The sequence below is a fragment of the Convolutriloba macropyga genome, chromosome 11 (genome assembly GCF_964194025.1).
Source record: "Convolutriloba macropyga chromosome 11, txConMacr16.3, whole genome shotgun sequence".
Lineage (NCBI taxonomy): Eukaryota > Metazoa > Xenacoelomorpha > Acoela > Convolutidae > Convolutriloba > Convolutriloba macropyga.
This window is the reverse complement of record NC_134478.1, coordinates 14,512,437-14,530,589: the sequence shown is the minus strand read 5'-3', so window position 1 is coordinate 14,530,589 and position 18,153 is coordinate 14,512,437. Positions and strand designations below refer to the sequence as shown.

The following is an 18,153-nucleotide window of genomic DNA, read 5'->3' as shown; positions in this document are numbered from 1 at the left end:
CGACTTCGTGGACGACGAGAGCACATTCGTCTATTCTTTTCTCCCGCCAAAGGATTCAAGTCTCCTTTAGGGTGAGTTGTGATTTTTTCGATATCGCATTTTTGCTCACTTTTCTAATGTATAAGTGGTTGCCCGATATAATAGGACTTTTGCTTCGAAGTCACATTAGTGATGTTTAGATACTAATATAGTTGGGTAATACTAGTTTGATGTAAAATTCAAGCAGGTGTTTTTTTTCTCTTTTTTTCAATTTTTTTTCGCGATCTCAATTTAAGTAGTTTGATCAATTAGTTGCCCGAAGTGTTTTCGCGGTTTCCGTGATAATAAAAATAAATTGAAAGCATTCGTGAAACAGTATTTAACCCAAAATTGAACAAATGAAAGAGGTTATAGAGCTAGTGATGGTATTAACTTATTAAAATTTTAGGTTTTCTGGTATACATATTTATATATATGCGGTATTTGAATTTGAGTTGCATTATAAAAGGTGTGAAGGTGATCGAGGTCGTTTGAATGATTATTCTTCGAATAAGTCGGCATCGTTATGTAGATCATATATGCCGTCAAGGGGATTTGTTGTTGGGTTCTGAAGTGAACTTAGGACATGATGATATCTGTTAAACTCGGGACGGAATGTTACTGTATGGCACGAATGGTCTGTGTCATACAGTTCTACAAAAAGCGAAATTGTGCCGTTGTTGCGGAGAATGTAATCGTCGAATACTCCGACAACCTCGTTATTTTGGATCCAGAGTTTGATTTGTAGGGAAAAGGGGAGGACTGTCGGAAGATAGTGTCTGTCTGGATCGCTAAGTTGGAACCAGTTGATGAATGCCGCATTGCGGCCTTGTCTGACAGCGTGTGGAAAGTTGGGCATGATTGTTAAATATTCGTGTTGATTAGCTCAAATTCTCCGGCTAGGAATTCTTCTGTGGAATTTTCTATAAAATTTAAAATTATGTTGTATGCTGGATGGTTGTTTTCAAATATTACTTTCTCCTGGGAGGTTTCAGTTACTGTGGATGCATAAAACAAAATTGCTTTGTCTGGTAATATTGTGTAATCGGTACAGAAGCACATCTTCAGGTCGAATTCAATCCAAAAATAAATGAAGAGAGGGCAGCGGGTGGATTTCTTCTCGAAATATGGAATAGTCTCCTCGAAGTTGTCGATAGATAAAAATTCGGGCGTTGACGATCGGGACATCGGCAAGTCTTCAAATGCTTAATTTGAGACTGTTGGTGATGGGGTATGGTAAACTTGTGGCGGAACGGGCGAAGTTGAGGACGAATAATCTGAGATAATTTCAATGTCGGGAGATTCTGGATTGTCAGGGATGTTGTCTTGAGTCATTTCGTCGTCATTTGAAGTTGGATCTGCTGCCTCTGCTGTTGCGGGATATTGGGTAATGAAATTAAGATGGGAATACTGTGAATGATTTTGGATGCAGGTTTGGATTTCGTTCCAAGCGGCAGAGTTGTAAAGGATATTTATAGGGAACGTTGAATGGTGGACAATATCATTGATAATAGTTTCCTGCCTTATTTGCAGCTGGACTGAAGGTTCTTGGTCTAGAAAAAAGGCTATTCTGTAGCTATCTATGTAAGCTGGCAAAAAATTGTAATGGGTAAAAAGCGGTTGCTCTATTTCTAAAAAATATTCGAAAATCGGTTCGCTCACAGTTGGTTCTGAGTGTGCATAAATTTTTTTTTGGTAGGATTGCGAAGGAATATTTGAAGTTGTAGCTGGCTTTTTCGGAGTTGTATATCGCGGGAAAATGAAAGTGGTGTTCATTTGTCTGTTCCTTTTCTTTTTTCCGTTCTGCTTTTCCACTGAATTCTGATTGGTTGGGTTTTGCCTGTTATTCTTTCAATTTGGTATTTGCACTAAGCTGAACTGAGATTAGTTAGGCGCAATTTTCTTCAATGCTTGAGCTGATAACGAAGCCGCGCTCTGGAGGTTCTTGAGATGGGTAAGTTAACTTTTTTTTTTGTTTTGTCCAAAATTCGTAAATTTCAGATTCCTTGTTTTCCAATGTTTGAATTGGTGCATATCTGTGGAAAATTTATCTTAGGAAAATTTTAATCCGGGTTTCACGAGGAGCCCGAGGAACCGTTATTCTTTTTTTTGAGTCCGAATTTTGGGCTGAAAGTTTGAGGGTCGTAGCTCTTCTAGTTTTCGAGATATCGCACTTTAAAGTTGGAATTTTTCTTCGACACTTGTAATTTTTTTCCAAAATTATCCTTCCCAAGGGAAAATTTTCGCTTCTGAGATTTTTGTAAAAAAATTTTTTCTTTTTTTTCTTTTAAATGAATTTTTTTGTTCTCAGACGCTTCCGGTGTTCATGGTTCGAAGCGGGTATGCTCCGTAATGGGTGGGCAGTTTTGGTTGCGTATGGTCTGGTATATGAGTATAAATTGGCTGTGCAGTTAGTGGTGGAGGTCTATTAACATGTTCGACTGTTAAAGTGGGCTCCTCCGATCTTTTGAGGCGTCTGATGTAATCTCTCAAAAAGGTGTAGGGCGTGCGTACTCTTGTGCTGTCGGCATCCTGCTGAGTGTCGAATTCGTTTTTTATTTCTAATGGTAAAACAAGTGAACATTTGTGTAGTGGATGTTCAGGATGCTCTTGTAGATATTCGTAGTCATTTATTGCAACTACTTGCACTGGCTTTGTTTTTATCTTCCGCCCTTCGTGTGTTATTCGGAAGGGGAACCTGCGGTGTAGTTTTGCCCATTTGTGTAGAAAATGTGAATATGTAAGGTGCAGGAAAACACTTATCAAGAATGAAAGGAATCCAAATAATAATGACATCTGCCATGGAATGTATTCTTTCAGTCTGTTCTCAAGCTTTGGTTTCAGTGCTTGAATCTTCTCCAGTATTGGTTGTGCAATTTTTTCAATCGTTTGTGTATTAGTTTTTCTTGAATCAATTTGTTGAAATTGAGGCTGTATTTGGTGTAGAATTTGGATTTGTGCTTCTCATCTTGATGAGAAACTTGGTAAATCCTCAAGAGGTGGTAGCAAGTTAAAAATGGTACTGATTGGATCTGGTAGTTGGAAGTCAAGTCGTATTGCCGGTACCGAATCGCAAGCTGTAAGGTCTGATCGTAAATGAATGTTTGGTCCGCGTAATTGTTTTCCACATCCCAGTGTAATGATGCAAACTCTGCATCCAGGATGCTCAATCCTTGCTAAGGGATTGCTGCCATTCCCTGCGCTCTCAATGAGTGTGTAGTCGTCGCTTGCGGACGTAATTAACCAACGACCGAAGCCGAGATTGCGAGCCTTTTCGGTCAATGGTAATTCGATAACATCCAATTGACAGCGTTGCATGCAAGTAGCTCGTCGTCGTGGTATAAAAGTGTGGCCATGCAAGACTGATAAGTCTGCTCTGTAGGTATGGCTTTTGTGCATATTGCATATTTTTGGGACCCAATACAATTTTCGAGCTCTTCGTCATCGATAAACGCGAGTTCTTCTCCGTCATCCGAGACGGTCATGTATTTAGCTTCTAGACGCCAAACTAATGCTTTGCCTGTATCCCCGTCTGGCATGGGGATGGGAATGGCATGTAGCACATTCATAACTGTGCTCTTTGATGCCATCGGTATGGCCAGTGTCAGGATCAAACCTGATTCTATTGCCTCAACTTGTGTGACCAATTTTGTCTCATAGTACGAGAGAATGTCTTGAATTGGTACGGCAAGTGACAATCGGTCCTGTAGACCATTTTGTTGTAAGTGTACCATTGTAAGAATTTCATGGAGCTGCTGACGAGGTACCAGCGACATAGATAATAGCTGGTTCATGAGTGGTGTTAGTGAATTCAGAACATTAATTCTAAAGATGTACAGAGCTGCTCTGTAGGTTTTAATGTTCGCCAGAATTGTCTGAAAGATATTGCTTAAGACAAGACTGTGTTGGTTTATTTGTTCGCGTACATAAAGGTATTGTAGGCAGTTTCTCATATGGTGGACATTCTGACGGAGCGCAGTGAACTGCCCCTCTGCTAGCTCCCAATTCCTGTTTTGGGTTTTAATTATCTCATCCTGCGCCTCTTTTATTGCTTTAAGTTCTCCCGAGACCACAAAGAATTTTTCGTTCTGTGAAGTTGTTATTTGTTCAACATGTTCTGTCAGGTATTGGGGGTAAGCCATGGCTTGTCTGATGTTTTCTTGGTTTCGTTTTACCCGTTTGTCGCATCCGCCAAATACCGATTTGATAAAGCACAGGAGTTTGTCTCCTGCGCCAATGCCAATTCCCAGAACTGCAGCGGCTGCGGCCTCAGCGGCTGCTGCCCTTGGTTTGCGAGAAAAAGTTGTGTCGGTGGCGGCGTGTGAGCGGAGGAGTTGTGACATTTCTATTTTTAAAGATTCGATATCCTGCTGTGCGCGTTCGTTTTCCCTGATAGCTTGTTTTGCGATCCATTGCAAACCAGATGTTGATTCAGTCATGTTGGTATAATTGAGTGGGCAACCATAATTCTTTGAAGTCCACATACTTGCCAGTTCTCGAGTAAGATTTGTAAGTTTCGACTCTACTGTTTTATTGTAGACTGGGTAAGGGACTAGGATTTCTGTCTTTACAAATTTTTCTTTTAAGAGAATTTTCTGATTTAAGTTAAAAAGTACACCATCTTTAGTTGCCACTGCTGGCTGGTTACTTGAGGTGGTTTGAATATTTGTCAATAAGTAAAGTAGGAAGCAGGCTATAGCTTGTTCTGGAAGGTAATTGAACATGGTTTATGAATGGGGTTGTTTTTTTTCCGAGTTGAAAGTGCTGCTGATTTCGAAGTGAGTAAAGTTGAAGAATGATTTTACTAGATATTTTTGTGGTATATATAGTGAATACAAACGATTGTCATTGGGCGAGATATAGGAAATAGAAAGTAGCAATAAGAAAGGAGCAGAAAAGGGATGTCGTCATAGTAAAGAATCTTCTGTATCCGTTGCGTAGTCCAGAGTTTGATGAAGATTACCGTCAATTTGCTGTCTATGAAGAGTTAGTGGAATGACCCGCCTTCTGTTTGGTAAGATTGGACCTAGGTCTATTATTTCTCTGGGAGGTACCCTATGCCTTAATGGCGATGAATGCCTAGGACCTTGGAAGTTAAGGTCTGAGTCAGTTTCCGTTGTTTCGAAAACTTGATCTTCGTACGATGCTACCTCGTTATATTCTTGGGAGTTGGTTACTGCTGATTCGTTTGCTGAATTTCGTACAGAATCTGTCTCAGGCAAGTTGTTTCCATCTTCAGTTCCTGATGTTTTGTTCAGTTGCATCATTGTTTTGGGGCATTGAAGTGTTGGTTTCCGCAGAATTGAAGGTATCATTGATGTTTCCTGAGGCTATTGAGAAATAGAACTCAAGCGAGGACTCAGGGTCACTGGTGCTAGTTTCTGTATCGCTATTTTCCGCATCGTTGAAAGCGATGGACAGGTCAGGGTCAGGGTAATGACTGAGTGGGAAGTAAGTTATCACTTTCACTTGCGGATCTTCTTCGGAGACTTGTAAGCTGTTATATACTGAGTGCTCTCTTGCCAGTGCAAGGTGGTCGCCACGTCTCAGGTTGTAGGACCTTTGTGAGCCAAATCGGGCATCTGTTTGAGGGAATTTACCGTTTGCAGAAAAGACGTAGTCTCCCACATCTATTGTTTCTGGTGTTTCTCTTGCTTCAGACGCGACTGAGCCTTCCACAAAAAATGTATTTTCATCGCAAATAGGTTCCTGTTGTATTTGTTGATGGCTTGTTGGCGGTTCTTGTGCTGAGAAACTCGCTCTTTGTACGTTTTGATTGAAACTGATTGATCTAGTTTCTGGGACTGTTCTGGGTAGAGTCAATGCTTCTTGGTTGATGTGGTTCTCGATCTGGTTATCAAAAAACTGAGGTTCTCGTTCCTCTTCTGGGATTGTGGGATCGGCCTCAAAATTTCGAGGGTCGATTGATTCTAAGTTTTTGATTTCATATTGTGGTTTTGTTGGTCGCAACCGCATTCTGTGTACACATATTGTATAGTTTGTGTTAACTTTCCGCACAATATAGTTGGCGTTTATGAGTCTCTTTTCCACTCGGTACATAGGAATCCATCTGCTCTGTTGTTTGTTCATAGTTGCTATTTGTGTTGTACATTTTGGGTCCAAAATGAGGCAATAAGTTTGTTCTTTCAGAGGAGATGCATTGGCTTTCCTGTCGTAATATTTCTTGTATTTGAGGTATGAATGAATAAGGTTTTCTTTCACGGATGCGAAAAGCTCAGTTGTTTTATCCTGGATTTCCTTTATGTAATCCGCTTTTGGCTTGTGTTGCCAAAGACGTGTGTTTTGAAAGCGTAGGTCGAGCGGGTTGACTGGTGTGCGTCCGTGAAATACGTCTGATGGCGTACACCCTAGTGCTGGAGCGTAGGTAGTGTTGTGTATGAATACTGCAATATCAACGTATCTATGCCAGTCAGAAGACGTTTGGTTTTCATTGATTCGCAGAATCTGTTTGAGTGGGGCGTGATTTCTTTCGAGTAATCCAATTGTTTGTGCGTGTTTCAATGTGCAGTGTTTGAGTTTGATCTCAAGAATTGTGGCGAGCTCGCTCATTAAGTGTGATGTAAAAGCTGTCCCTAGATCGCAGATTATCTGTGATGGATTGTATGAATGTTTCAGGAAGATAGAAATAACCGCTCGAGCTACAATGTCGGCGTCACCTTTCATCAGAGGTATAGCGAATAAGTATTTCGAGAAGACATCAATCCCGGATAATATGAAGGTGTACGGTGAAGGGTGCATTTTTCCGACAAGGTCGATGAGGAGTACATCTGCTGGAAAATTTTGCAAGGAGGACATTGGTTGTAGAGGTGGTCTCAGAGGTGCTGTTGGACTGGGTTTTGTTTGTAAACAGGTCACGCAATTTTTGATGTAGTCAGTAAGTGTTTCCGTGAAATTGGGGAAATAAAACCGTTTTCGAAATTCGGCTATGGTACGTGACACTCCTTTATGTCCGCTCCAGACACTGTTGTGAATGCGGAAAAGTACTTCTTTTCGCAATTGAATTGGAACACAGTATTGTTTGATAAAGCTGTTTCCTGTATGATTGTAGAACTTTCTATGTAGCACTCCGTCAAAAATAGCGAGTATTGGGTATTGTTTCAAGTACTTTTTCAAGTCTGTGGAGAGATATTGGCCAGTTGTTGGTGGACCTCTTTCGAACCAAAGGATAGGTCTTTTGATGTCTGAGTCTTTTTGTTGTTCGGCTCGTGTCATTTAATGGCAAGTGTCCGGTTGTATCAAAGTCATCCATTGGATTGTGTTCGTGGATTACCTGGAGTTGCGCCGGTTTTATTTGTTGAATATGAACCTCTTCATTTATTTCTGTTTGATCTGCTTTGTTGACTGTCTGAAAGAGATAATGTTTCCTAGTTTGTCCCTTGGATGTTTCGTACAGGAGTGTATTAATTGAGTTGTCCGGGGCTTCGGTGGTAGTGTCGATTTGGACTTCACTGATTGGTATCTTCGAGTTGATGCGAAGCGTTAATTTCTCCTTTGGATTGATGTGTATCCTGGAGAGGTAATCTGCTGCGAGGTTTGCTTTTCCTGGGATATGTCCCAGTATGATGTCAAAACTTAAGACATGGTCCAATGCGTTCCACAGCGTTGGTGGAATGATCTTTGTTTGAAAGAAACGTGTGACAGCTCTGTTGTCGGTCAGAACTATTACTGGTTTCTCGCATCCCCAGAGGATGTTTGCAAACATGTCAAGGGCAAAGTGAACGGCCAGAAATTCTTTTGCGTAGATTGACATCTTGAGTTGGTTTGGTTTGAAAATACGTGAGCCGAAACTCACAAGTGCATAAATTTTTTGTTCAGATATTCCATTTGCTGCTTGGGTGTAGTCTTCTATCATTAATACAAATCCGGCAGCATAAAATGATGCATCGGCCATAATGACATATTGTTTATTGGTCATCGGCAATCTTAGTGATATTTCGCAGGCCGACTGTAAATCTTGTGTTAGCTTCTGTAGCATAATTTTGTGTTCATCATTTACTTCGAAATCTGTGTCTTTCTTGAGTAATCTGTAGAAGGGAAGGCGTTTTTCTCCAAGCTCTGGGATAAAAGCTTTATAGAAGTTGAAGAAGCCGATCATTCGTTTTCTTTGCTTGACATTTCGGGGCATCTTAAATGTCTTGAGAAATGTGTCAATTTTCTGTTTGATAGGGGTCAGGCCCTCCGAGGTTATCGTGTTCCCCAAGAATTGAATTTCCTTTAAAACAAAGGCGCATTTATCTGTAGCTAGCTTCATTCCTGATTCTCTGATGCACGTAAAGACTGCTGATAGTTTTTCCAGCATATCTGGGAGATCGTGAGCACCTACTCCAATATCGTCTACGTATTGAAAACATTTGTCAGTGGTAATTACGGGGTCAAGGTTTTGTCTCATGAATGAGCTGAATGCACTTCTGCTCAGTCCTTGTGCTAGTCTTTTGAATATGTCCGTGATGCAAAATTGAAGGCGAGCAGTTGAATTGATTGCTCGTCGGCCATTGGCACAGAGTAGTATCCATGGCTTCCATCCATTTTGCAGAAGAGTTTTTTCCCTGCAAGATGGCTTCCGGCGTCAGCCAGGGTTGCTATTGGGAAATTGTTGTTGTTATAGTCATTTCGAATCAGGTGGTTGATTTTACGCAGATCTATTAATATTCGTAGCTTTCCATTCGGTTTTCTTTTCGCGAAGAATGGTGATGAATATCTACTGAATGGCAATGTTGTAATCACGCCATAGTATTGCAATAAGGCTAGTTCTACTAAGAGATCGTCTTTGAGGTGGATGGAAACTCTTTGGTTTTTTGAGTAGACTGGTCTATCAGTATCAGGCGTTAGTTTTACTGAGAATTTTGAGGTGTAGCCAATGTCAAGGCGATGTCTTGTAAAGATGTCATTGAATTCCAAAAGGAGATTTTCTGTCTTTTTCTTTTCGTCGTTTGTTAGTACACTTCCGTGCCAGTTAAATGAGTCCAAAAAGGATTTTCGATCGTCTGTGTTATCCAGTGGGCGAATAGACTCTCTTTTCTTGAAGCGAATGAGTTCTTCATTAATGCGTTTTTCTAGTCCAGAGAGTTTTGATGGGTTTTCAGTTGTCTCTGGAGTTGGAAACCAATATTTAGCATTGTGGTTAATTGTTATGTGATTTAGCTTGCCCTTCGCTACTTTATCTATCTGTTTCGATATGGTTTTTGTTGTTTTTGAGAGATTATTGGTTTCTAACAACTTGGGCTCTAATGGGATGAGGTAGCGGGCTTGTTCGGGTGTTATTATTGTGAAGGTGGCGGGTGATGTGTTTCGTTCAATTGTGATCGGTATTTCTGTTGTGTTGACAGCCATTAGTTGAATTGGTTTGTCTTTTAGGATTTTGACTATGGTACTCGTGAGGCAAACTCCTATGTTTTCGAATTTGGTTGTAGGCTCTACTATTCCAATTTGATGGTCTGATTCCAATGGTTGATAAGGCGTAAGTTCAATCAGGTTCTGTTCGCCTGGGTTAATTGTAACCCGAGTGGTTGTTTTTAGATAAATTTTACGCTTGTTATTGAATCGTTTTGATGTTTTTGAGCCTGCCGTCTGCATCAAATTCAGCTGGAAGGTAAAATCAGGGAAATGTAGATAGCGGTTGTGCGCGTCGATTGTTATTTCATTTTTGTCGAAAAAGGGGAATCATAGTAATATTCCGGAGAGTTTCTCAAAAACCATAAAGTCCTCTGTTAGCTCCATATGACCTATTTTGAATGTTAAATTTGTCATAAATAGGATTTGAGACTGGTGCATAAACGCCGTTGAAACGTTAAGGTCCGGAGGTACCTTCTTTATGGGTTTTTCCGTGAGATGATTGTAAAATTTGTCGAAATGTTTTTGTGACATAGCGCTACTAAATGCTCCAGTGTCGGCTATAGCTTTCATTATAATTGTGCCCAATTGAATAGGAATTAGAAAAACGTTTTCGTTATAGCTAGTTGTACAGTAAGAAATTTTTTGTAGAAAAGCATGCAGGTTATTCAGTTTTTTGATTGTTGGTTGAATGGCATTGTTGCGTCGCGATAAGGTGGCTGCCTCTGAGTGCAGTCACGTGCGGTGTGCTGGTTGCTTGTACATATCCTGCAAAAGGTCCGCATTGGAGTGGGAGAGCGCTGTCGCTGGTTGTATTGTTGACTTTGGTTGTTGTATCTTCTTGTCGCGTTTGTGGCTCCTCTCGCTCGATAGAAGGGACGGTTCTGATAACCTGAAAAGCTTCTATTCTGATAGGGTTGTCTGTATGGTGTGTTGTTTCTATTATAATTTGTGAAATGTCTATTGAATTTGTTTTGGTTGTAGTTGTTGGGCCATTTTTGTGGGGTTGTTTGTGAAACTGATGCTTGTATTGAGGCTATGCCTGCTGCCATTATATTCTCGACCGCTTGGTTGAAAGCAGGGTTATTGGTGCTTGCTAATGAGTTGAATGCTGTAGTGTGTGCTGGCTCTGGGTTTAGTTGATCTATTCGGAGTCTTCTTTTGACTATGGAGCATAGGTCATTGACTCCGACATTATCTAGTTCTCTGAGAAGAACCTTCTTGTATTTGAAGGGCATCCCCTGTATGAATTGTTCTTTGATTCTTCTCGTCCTCTCGTCATTGCGGTCAATTCCGGCACCAGCGTCATCGACAATAGCCAAGTTGGCAAGCCGCTGTAAGTCGGTGAGGAAATCATCTGGTTGTTCTTTCACGGGATCAAATTTTCTGCTCTGTAAGTCGAGCTCAAAATTACGCCGTTGGTCTGGACCTGAGTAGCGGTTGCGTAACTGTTCTAATGCGTCATCTAGGGCGTTTCGGGTGTTTTCTGGCAAGCGTAGGTAATAGTTTAGTGCGTTTCCGTCCAAATGTAAATGTAGGTATCTGGCTTGCTGATTATGATCCGCCGGAATTCTAGCAACTGCTATGCTGGCTCTCAAGAGACCTTCAAATTGGTCCCAATTTTCATTGGGTAGCCCTGCAAAACGTTTGAGTGATACGTGGGGTGGGTGCGGCGCGGCCATTGCGGTTGATTGTAGTGATTTTATGAGTAAAACGAGCAGTTCTCCTGCGGACCGTTTTCGTAAGTTTTCAGTTGACAAAGTTGACAGACCTGGATGATTTGTATGTGTGAGATACGTAGAGCATTGTTTTCTGTTTGAGCTTCTATAAGCTTATGTATGTCACTTTCTGTGATTGTGCGTTTTAGTAAGTTTGGGTAATTATGTTTGATAATAAATAATCCGTATCTCTTGGAGATCGGGGGTACAATTTTGACGTCGGGAAGTTGCAACACGGCATCCAGAATTTGCCTGTTTTTGTGTGATAATTTTCCAAGAAGAATGAGCATTTATTTGTGATGTCGAAGAGTTTTTTATTGTAAAGCTTCAGCTGTGGTAAAGAGTTTTCCGGTTACTTTAGTTTTGCAGAATAACGCTCTTAATCGCTGTCGCCTGATGGTAACTCTCTGTTCTTACGAGTTCTTAGAAGGATTCCTCCTAATGCATAAGTTTTAGTGCCAGGATTATAATTCCTTTTTTACAAAAAGTTCTAAGTGCTGTGGTTCGTAAGCGTTCGGTATTCTGCTAGGATAAGAAAATTTTATAAGTTCTGAGGATAGTGAACAGTACTGAGTTTCACAAGATTGAATTCTACATTGAATGAATGAATCGTGCGGTGCAAATCCTATTTATACTTTTTACTTACATTTTTGTCCAATCAGAATTGAGTTCATTCTATTATTAGATAGGAAAATTTTACAAATTTGTTTTGTTATAAGTCTTCATGCTCGATAGTTAACTTCTCAAAAAACATGGAACTGCAATACTGCAATAGCCATCTATGATAGTTTCATAAGTGTGTTTAAGTGAAATATATCTGAAGCTAGAATATGTGGTAATCTCAACTATCAACCTAAAAATTTCATCACGTTCAATCAACAGTGTCAAAACTTTACCCTAAGTTTGTTGAGAGTTCGTTCCAATTCGTCTCTTAGAACTTTGTTGTCTTCGTTCATCATTGTGTTTTCTCTCTCTGCTTCGTCAAGGTCATTCTTCAGCATTTTTATCAACTGTTGCTCCCCCTCCTCTTTTTCAACGTTGCTTGCTTTATTGTTGTTACTTTGCGTGTTAGAATCTGCCTGAAATGTTACAAAAGCATTCAGGTATTCCCTCTTATGATGCCCCAGGTACCACAGTTCCAGTTATGATATAATTACCAAAACTAAAAGGGCGCTGTAGATTCTAGCTTCGCTAACCTGGAGGGGAAGGGTGGGTATAATGTCCTCAAAACTAAACATACACCTCATAGAATACAGATTCTCTAAATTATTATTGTTGTTTTGCCATGCTGCAGGTTTTTCTTCATTACAGTTAACTGGCTTTTAGAACCATTTCAGTAAATTAATTCTTTAGAAGGGTTCAAAAAGCCAGTGACTTACCCCGCATACATTTATTAAATATGGTGGCGCGTTTTCAATTGGACGTGTATTAAGGTCGAAATTAATACACTGACCTCAGAGAAATTCTAGGGAATGAAAAATTCTCATTGGATAAATGCTACTGCAGTACCCAAATGTAATTGGCTTTCGTGCAAAAATGAGTTCTCAGAACCCATTTTTTAGATATCATTTTTGCAAATTTTTTTCTGCAGCGAAAAATGATCCAGGGGAATCTTTCCTGAATAAATTTCAAAAAAGTTTGTTTTTGCTACTCACTATTGCTGCTGCTAATGTACAATTGTCAGATCAGAGATTGAGATAAAAAAAAGTCAAAAACGCATTTTGAAAGATCCATTTATATTTTAAAAAAATCAGTTTTTATTTTTATGTTTTGTTGTATCATTTGATGGTTGGGGTTAGGGTGTTGCGGAACTCAGGTCCAGTTGCATATCTTCTCCGGTTCTCTTAACACTCTATGATGTAATTTACATATTAACGAAACATATATTGTAAACCGGAGAAGTAAATTCTTCCTTTAAACTTTTACCTTTTGTTGTTGTGCTCTCATGGATAATTCTCTCAGCTCTCTCTTCTGCTGTTTGACAGTCATCTTCAAGTCTGAATTCTCGCTCTCTGTGTTTTTTAGTTCTTCTACATCCTTCACCAGTCTCAATATCTCCTCTTTCTGAAAACAATTAAAGACTTTCACGATCTAGAATTTGAAATAGTGAACCTGTGGTTTTACAGAGCCAGTCGATATTTAAAAAACCAAAAGTAGTCAAGATGTTGTGTTAACGTCTGGCGCCTGGTGTAAATTGTGCATAAGATAAGATTGACATTGCTTGACAAAAAACTCTACTTGTTCAACGTATACCTGGCTAAAAGAAGACGCCTTGAAGAACAAGAAAGTTCAAGACCGAGAGTCATAAAAGATACCAAAGTTCGAGAACTTGAGACCAGCTGGAGTAATGGTTAGCACGAGAGGCTTGCCAGTAAGAGACGTTAGTTTGAATCCATTACTGGTCCACGCTTACAACTGCTTAAACCCCTAACATCTGGGAAGGTCCCCTCCGCCCTTCAGATGAAAACTATTGCGTCATATTAGCACAACGATACTTCCGCATAGATTAAAAAGAAAACACGTCCTCACCCTCATATTATCATGTATAATTTCCAGACGAAGAATTCTTGTCAGGCTAGGTGCTAGCAATAAATCTTACTCCACACTTGTTTTCAACATTTTTAATGCTCTTTCAAACAAATACAGCATTTGTTTTGTGGGCAATTTTCACTTTGTTATCTTGAGATTATAAATTTAAGTTCAAGTCCAATTCAAACGCAGCCCACTCAATCAAAGCCATTCAGCAAAAAACCGTTTTATTTACTAGACTAACCGTAATAAGATGTAATTACAATTACATTCAAATCAATTCAGATCCCATTCGCTATTACAACAAACTCTCTATGTCTAAAGGGTTGCATGACAATTAACCCAATTCCTTTTTACCCAATGTCATTTTACCCGATGCCATTTTACCCAATGCCAACTTAACTACTCAAAAAGGAACCAATTTTGAGAATTACCCAATATCTTTCATCTAATTGTAAACCATGCTCTTTTCAAGTTCAAAGCAAAGTGTATAAGGATAATTACAGCGCATAAATAAAACAGCTCTGCCATAGGTCAAAGCAAGTGACGTCAAGCATGCACAAAAAAATGCGAAAAATGATATTAAATACCAAAAAATTTTAATGTCCTAAAAGGCGGCTTTTAGGTTAAAGTACCTTTTAGATCCAACAAACTTTTTCTTCAAAGCGGTCATTTGAGATCTTAAAATTAGTTCAATGCAATATTTAAATGAAAATCAAAGCTACTTGTAAAGCAGAGTTGGTTTAGTGGATTGTTCAATCAGTCTGACCAGCATACGCAGTAGTTTGATTCCCGTCAAAGAAAAAATTCTCCCAGAAACCGCAAAAAAAGCAAAAAAGCAAAACGGGCGAAACAGTTAGGACAATAGGGAAAACTAGTCAAAAACAGGGAAGCCAATTGGGCTAGTCAATAGAAAAGAAGGATGAAACAACTACTGGTACCCATCCTCTTTACTGTCGAAAAATGAGCCGTCTAGATCTTCTAATTTTAGAGACACGTTTTAAAAAAATATATCTATTGAAAAAACAAATGAAAAGAGCAAGCAAAAGACAATGAAAGCCACGGACAGGTATATTAGGCCAAAGATCGCAGATAAAAAGTTATATCATCAGCTTTGGAATTGTTTACAATGATTTTGACTCTACCATTCATCACGCGATACTTTTTGCGGCTGTTGATCTCCTTTCCACTTGTCACTTTAACAAATTTAAACTATTGGTTTGTAGCATCGAGCAAAATTTTCTTGAAAAAGTTTCTGAGCCAGGGATGATTGCCTTGGAAGTGTTTTAGCGCCCAGATGCCAGCTCAAAGCCATTTTACACAAATTTCCAATTCATCCATTGCTATTTCAACCAATGCCATTTTACCCAATGACACCTTAATCAATCCCACATTAAACAATTTTGAGAATTACCCGATATCTTTGATCTGATTCTTCCGAAAGCCCGGATCTATTCTGTTTCGCCCCCCCCCCCCCCCCAGTGTTTCTATGACCCCCAGCTACAAATTACATGTTGTTATAAAGCCCGCTACTATGTAAGAAAACAGCACGTGCGCCTGGGGGTCATAAAATAGTATGCTAAGATGGGGGCCGAAACAGAATAGATCCAGATGTTCTTTTCAAGTTCAAAGCAAAATGCGTAAAGACAATTAAACTGCATAAAAAAATGGCTCTGCCATAGATCAAAACAAATGGAGTCAAGCATGCTTTAACAAATGCAAAAAAGATACTAAATGTCACAAAAACTTTTATTGTCCTAAAAAGTGGCTTTTAGGTTAAAGTATCTTTTAGGTCAAATACAATTTTTTTGTCAAAGTGGCTTTTCGGTCAATTGGGATTTAAAATGAGTTCAAAGCAATATTTTAAACAAAACTGAAGCTACTTGTCAAGCAAAGACGGTTTAGTGGCTTGTTCACTCAGTCTAACCGGCATAGGCAGCAGTTCAATTCCCGTCTATGAAATAATTTTCACTGGAACCGCAAAAAATTAAAGCAAAAAGGAAAACTCGGCGAAACAGTTAGGAAAATAAAAAAAATAGTCAAAATCAGTGAAGCCAATTGGGCTGGTCAATAGAAAAGAAGGATGAAACAAATATATTTATATATATATATATATATATATATATATATATATATATATATATATATACATATATATATATATAAACTGCGAAAAACAATTGAAAAAAAAACCAAAAAAAGGCAATGAAAGCCACGGGCGGGTATAATAGACCAAAAATCGCAGCTAAAAAATTACATGATCAGTTTTGGAATCATTTACAATGTTTTTAACTCTATCATTCATCACGCGATACTTTTTTGCGGCTTCTGTTCTCGTTTCCACTTGTCGCTTTAATGATTCTCGAGAAAGGTTGTGAGCCAGGTATGATTGCCGTGGAAAAAAGTTGACTCGCCCAGATGCCAAACTTCTACAGCATTTGTCGGCCTCACTAATCTTTCTGCTATGATTCCAGAGCTCCCATGGTTATTACGCCTTTTTTGTGTTTCATCCAATTGTTTTATCTTTAATATAAGTTTTTTGGAAAAAAAATAAGTTGAATCGTTGATCATTTGTAAAGATTTTTATTCCAATTCGAAGACGTCCGAAACTTCTTGTATACTTTCAATCACAAACCCGAAAGAGGCGGAAACCCTATACACCGGAACAAAGCTAAGAGCTGGTATCATTTGCAGGGAAAGTGCAAGTCCAGTGTTTTTTCGTACTTTTTAGTCCGATTTCAGACACCTTTCTATCGAAACTCTGAAAAAGGTGAAAAAACCTTTGATTTCTCTTGTAGGATACTGTTCAGCAAAAACATTGATTTCTGCCTTTTTGGAATCCAGAAGAAATTTATGGGGTGCAACACCTCCCGCGCGTTCACGCAGGCTGACGAGTAGTTTTTTTTGTATAGAATTCTTTCTTTTGTTACTGAGCAACGCATATATACACCGAGGGAAAAAAATCGCATCTGAATATGTCCGGTATAATTGGTTAGAATTGGTTGTCAGTTTGTCAGCGAATTCAGATTTTCTTTGGTTCCAAAATTTGCTCGTTATCTAATTTACCGGTGTCATGAAGACAGAATTCTTGGAAATAAGCCGGAATATCTAAACAACTGTGTAATATGGTTGGCTCTTTTTTATTTTCTGTTTTTTGTCTATTGAGGAACCTGTTTTTTGTCTATTGCTAATTGTGTCGGCAGGGAAAATTGTGGTGCAATAATTGACGCAATTGAATGCAAGTTACTGGCTACCACATTGTAGCCTGGATTCTTCTCTGATCAGGCTGTTTTCTTGATTTCTCCCACAACTTGTTTCGCTCAACCTGCCAGGAGTTATTTCACGGTCGCCTTCATTTGTTGTGGAAAATAATTGCCCGTAAGCAGTAATGGCAGTCGTTTTGAATAAGTGTGAGTTCCAACCTGAACACTTCTAATGCGTTGTTGCTTTTGCTTCTAACTTCTTGTTAAAATCGTTGCCATCAATGATAGTGACGGCAATGTCATTGCCGTCAATGTTATTGTTGTCAATGATCAAAGTCAAACTATCTCGATGGGACGTACCGCAATTATTTGAAGTCATTCTATGTGTATAATTTTTCTCAAACATTTGCTAAGATTGATGCCTCAAAAAGGTTTAATTAATACATTTTAGTATATGTGGTTTTTGTGTCCAGTTTAAATTAAGTGAAATCGATTGACTTTTGTTTTATTTGTTGACTGGTACCTAAGGGTGCCATGATTAGGTTTAATTTAAGTGCACTTGGTTACCTAATGCCGTTTGTATTTTTGAGGGGTACCTAATTGTTCAGATTATACTATTTTTTGGATAATTAATGTATTTTGGAATTGGGTAAAGGGCATTGGGTAAAATGGCATTGGATAAAATGGCAGTTCGGGTAAAATTGCATTGGGTAAAATGCTGATGGGTAAATTGTCCTGAAACCGGCTAAAGATTTGACGAACGTAACTAACTTCTTACTTTTTTTGTAAATGTTTTATTGTTCAGATCGCAAACACGAAAAAAAACACCATTAACAAAAGTTGACAGCATTCAATACATCGCGAAATTATAATGAAACGACGCTGATCTTGTATTGGAAAAATGGATTTGTTTTCTGTATCCAGAAAAATGAACTGGACCTAAACACTTCCCAGGATAAAATGCCTTCAAATTGAAAAAAAAATGGCATAAGATTTTTTCTGGAGAATTTTGTAAGGTGGTCTTGTAGTTTATAACGATGTTTCAAAATCTGCAGTGCTTTGTCAGTGCAGAAATTTGAAATAAAGTTTAAGATTTTCCTGAGTTTTTCATTGATAGCTAAAGAAAAACGGTTCAACCCGCCGAGCTGGTACCCAGTTATTAAAGACAAACATTTTCTGACTTCCGCGTCAAATCATTTTTTGTCTGAAGTTTAGCCCGAATGCTAATAAATCATCAATTAGAAAAAAATCAAAATTTTCAATGAGGCGCAAAAAGAGTGTTTTGCGTACACTAATCATCATTTATAGATTAAAATGGTGTCATGTGTTAAGCA

At 38.9% G+C, this 18,153-nt stretch overlaps 1 protein-coding gene across 2 annotated transcripts in view; it reads right to left on the bottom strand.

Annotated features, from left to right (window-relative positions):
• LOC142349565 (uncharacterized) overlaps positions 1-18,153 on the bottom strand; it is a 511,473-nt gene that overhangs the window by 277,995 nt on the left and 215,325 nt on the right. For both annotated transcript variants that reach the window (XM_075401206.1, XM_075401207.1), the window contains exons 43-44: positions 13,014-13,151; positions 11,984-12,166 (exon numbers count right to left, since the gene is read on the bottom strand). In XM_075401206.1, the coding sequence (XP_075257321.1) occupies positions 11,984-12,166; positions 13,014-13,151 (321 nt within the window). The remainder of the gene's footprint in view (positions 1-11,983; positions 12,167-13,013; positions 13,152-18,153) is intronic.